Source organism: Amphimedon queenslandica, unplaced genomic scaffold, assembly GCF_000090795.2.
Source record: "Amphimedon queenslandica unplaced genomic scaffold, v1.1 AMPQUscaffold_9451_Cont18515, whole genome shotgun sequence".
NCBI lineage: Eukaryota > Metazoa > Porifera > Demospongiae > Haplosclerida > Niphatidae > Amphimedon > Amphimedon queenslandica.
Window position 1 is genome coordinate 1 of NW_003550277.1, and position 3,700 is coordinate 3,700.

Consider the following 3,700-nt stretch of genomic DNA (forward strand, 5'->3'; position numbering starts at 1 on the left):
GGAATGTCATAAAAATTGAGAATTCTCTACTTTTCATTTTTGGCAAAATTTGGCCAAAATCCCTGTACTATAGTACAGGGACTTTTACCCAATTTTGGAGTAACTTTAAAAATTCGTAAAAAATCCAATTTTAATCGGAATCAGCTCAAACTTTCTACACAACATAAGAACATGTATATGTATCAAGGAATGTTATAAAAATTGAGAATTCTCTACTTTTCATTTTTGGCAAAATTTGGTCCGAGACCATGTACTATAGTACAGGGATTTTTATCTGATTTTGGAGCAACTTTAAAAATTTGCAAAAAATCCAATTTTGATCGGAATCAGCTCAAACTTTCTACACAACATAAGAACATGTATATGATATAAGTACAGCCAGTCACTACCTCAGTTCCCAGGGTCGAGCAGTGAAGGAGTATGGTTTTGAGGTGAGGGCTCCAACAGGACAAAGGTCAATAACGTTACCCGAGAGCTCAGAGCGGAAGAGTTTCTCAACATAAGTACCAATCTGCATGTCACCACCTCTTCCTGTAGTACCCAAATCAGACACACCTGCTACCTCATTACCAAACCTAACAATGGACAAGTGACACAGGACGATGGTGTACTACGGTACCTGACACAGCGAGTACAGTGGATACAACGGGTCATAATAGTCTTCACCAGCGGACCAATGTTCTTATCCTCTACCGCCCTATTTAATATATTAATTAATTAATTAATTAATTAATCAATTACCTTTTTCCGGCAAAGCTGTTATCAACAAAGCGACTTCTATCACTACCAAAAGCCATTGACTGATCCTGTAACACATGATGTAAGTAATGAAACTAGCACTGATTCTTAACACATAAGAACATGTACATATACATGTACATATACATGTACATGTACATGTACATGTATACATGCATCAGAATACAAGATACATGATAGATACATGAAGCAATACCTGTAGGTCACACTCTCCTCCCTGATCACAAATCGGACAATCCAATGGATGATTGACTAGAAGGAACTCCATCACACCTTCTCTGTAATAATGAGACAAATAAATAAACAAAATAAATAAATTAATTAATTAATGAATTAATATAAATGCATTACCTAGCCCTCCTTGTTGCAGGTGAGTCTGTCCATATCTTCTGGTCCTTCATTATTGGCATCGCACAAGACGCTACAGGCTGAGAATGACATCACATTACATCATATTACATCATACATGTACATTCGCTTTACCTTTGCTGATTTCTCAACTTCAACGAGACACATCCGACAATTACCAGCCACTGATAACCTGTCGTGATAGCAGAACCTTGGGATCTCAACACCTGCCAACGCACACGCCTAGAAATATTAAAATACTATAATAATACTATTAAAGTACATGTATACATGTATGTACATGTACATGCAACAAAATAATAATTATTATTAAATAATTAATTGCAGCTAGCTATTGTGCTCCTTTCCCCTATTCTCCAGCTCTGCTTCTCTCACCTGCAGTACAGTGGTTTCAGGTTCACAATAAACTGGAATATCATTTACATAAACTCTGATCTTTTCTGGTGCTTGTGAGCTGGCTAATCTCGCTTGAGAAACAGCATGTCTTCCTACAATAGCAATACAAATTTTATTTAGTATTGTAGAGTACATACCAGCTAAAGAAGACGGTCTAGCTAGCAAAGAAGACCTCCTTAGCAGCAAAGAAAGCATCGCCATTTTGTTTTTAGATCACGTGACTTGTTTATGGGTGTGTTCCAATTAGAATAGGCGTGGCTTTAAAATGGCGTATTCTAATCCCAAATATTGTTGCCTCTTTGTTATACAATTACTTCTGTTAGGAATGGATCTCTGTCTTAATTCTCTATCCCTACTACTCTCCTCTTTCTCTCCAGTCATTCTATCAGTAGTATACGCCTTACAAGACTTCTTTCTCGTACTATCATTCATTCTAACGTTCTTAATATTCTTCAACACTTTTACATTCACCAGTGGACTCATTACTATCCTCCTTAAGAAATTCTCGTGGTCACTCTGCACTGGTGTAGCCTATCTCCTCGTTACGATAGCATACCAAATATGGTCGTTAAATAATCGTTGGAATAATCACTGGGTGTGGTCAGGAGGGCTCCAATTCATGTATGTCCTTCATAAAATGGTCGCCTTGTTTTATTATTACATTTACAAGAGAGGTCTTTATCGTCTCTCGGATCCTAAACTCTACCTCCCCAACTCGAGTTGGGTCTCTGATAGGATTAGTACTCGTGTGACAGTTGCTGCCATCACATGAAAGTCACATGATAGGAGGACACTAATACTGGGCATACATCACTTACTGTTTTATCATTTTTAATAATAAAATAATAATAATAAATATAAATCATTGTTCTCGAGGGTGTGGCTCATGAAATGTGAAGGTGTGGTTTCTATGAGAGGGGCGCGGGCCGGGGAATTACCTCAACTGCAGTGAAACTGCTGAAAACTGACATTAACTGCTGAAAGCTAAGCCTTGAGCTGCTGCAGTTTAAAGACAGAGGCAGGTTATTCTCTCTATCTTGTACCTTCAGATCAAGCCCTTCCCCTGTGCTGCATGATGGCTGAACCTTTACTGAAAGATCAGGATGATGAAAGTAAGCTGCTGTTTCTAAAAATAGTAACAATATGTTTATAATTGTAGATCTTGAATCATCTGGTTTCTTCATTGAAAGATCCACCGATTTATCAAAATTATCAGATAAAAGTGAGCAATGGAAATACATGTACATGTACAATATGTAAATGCATTGTTACGTAATGTACATGTGAATTAGACTAATCTAGTGGGTGTGGTCATTTTATATACTGTGGGTGTGGTTTAGTAAAATGATTCACATAATTTAATTTTAATTTAGATAAAGGTGCCATGTCAACATTAAAACAGGTTCTAGCTAGCGAAGGAACCCGTTCGGACATTCACCTCCTAATGGTGGGCAAAACAGGCCAGGGAAAGTCAACCCTGATCAACAGTTTGATTGAATTAGGGGAAGATATTGCTCAAGAAGGAGCAGAGACTGACATGTGTACAAGATCAACCCACTCTTACGTCCACCCGGAGCTGCTACCAGATGTCAAGGTGAGGATCATCGACTCGCCTGGTCTACAAGATATCCATGTTAACGAGCAGCTCTACATTCAAGACATGAAGGCTCAATGTCAGGAAGTCAGTTTAGTTTTGTACTGTATGAAGATGACCAACCACAGGCTGGCTTATGATGATACATTGGCTCTGCGCAGGCTACATCAAGCGTTTGGTCCTACCTTTTGGAAGAGAGTAGTATTTGTCCTCACTTTTGCTAACAATGAGAGGTGCGACCAGAAGGATAGTCGAGATGAAGATGGTCCAGAGCCTCCGTTTTCTGATCAGGCGGCGTGGGCAGAGTTAATAAGGAGGAGGTTTATTCACAGAGTGAGGCTGAGATCTGCTGACATCAACGCTTTCTTAAAGCGGAATTGTGAAACGGATGAATATGCTCATTTCGTACCAGCTGGCCACTATAAGCCAAATTTTTATAATCCCAACCCACTGAAGTTACCTGATAGGGACAATTGGCTTCATAATTTGGCGAAATCCGTTCACTCGCAAATCAAAAAACACAACTTTAGCAGGCTGAACTTGAACGACAGTAAGTATTATTTATTCATTTATTTTATGTAT

General features: G+C 38.6%; 3 protein-coding genes across 3 annotated transcripts; 2 read left to right on the forward strand and 1 right to left on the reverse strand.

The window, feature by feature from the left end:
• Window positions 1-372: 372 nt before the first annotated feature.
• Window positions 373-1,763, reverse strand: LOC100631424 (NADH-ubiquinone oxidoreductase 75 kDa subunit, mitochondrial-like). Its single transcript, XM_003391393.3, has 8 exons — window positions 1,662-1,763; window positions 1,504-1,616; window positions 1,243-1,350; window positions 1,111-1,187; window positions 956-1,037; window positions 742-806; window positions 620-697; window positions 373-575 (listed from the first exon to the last, which is right to left on the reverse strand). The coding sequence occupies exons 1-8, from the start codon at window positions 1,723-1,725 to the stop codon at window positions 386-388; spliced, it is 777 nt and encodes a 258-aa protein (XP_003391441.2). The 5' UTR covers window positions 1,726-1,763; the 3' UTR covers window positions 373-385.
• Window positions 1,755-2,386, forward strand: LOC105315577 (transmembrane protein 138-like). The gene has a single exon (XM_011410280.2). The coding sequence runs from the start codon at window positions 1,790-1,792 to the stop codon at window positions 2,294-2,296; it is 507 nt and encodes a 168-aa protein (XP_011408582.1). The 5' UTR covers window positions 1,755-1,789; the 3' UTR covers window positions 2,297-2,386.
• A 7-nt stretch (window positions 2,387-2,393) lies between these two features.
• On the forward strand, window positions 2,394-3,668 carry LOC109590801 (GTP-binding protein A-like; the record flags this gene model as incomplete). The annotated part of the gene is made up of 3 exons (XM_020006677.1): window positions 2,394-2,636; window positions 2,684-2,746; window positions 2,898-3,668. Coding segments are annotated over exons 1-3 (874 nt in total), but the record flags the coding sequence as incomplete, so codon positions are not given.
• Window positions 3,669-3,700: the final 32 nt, after the last annotated feature.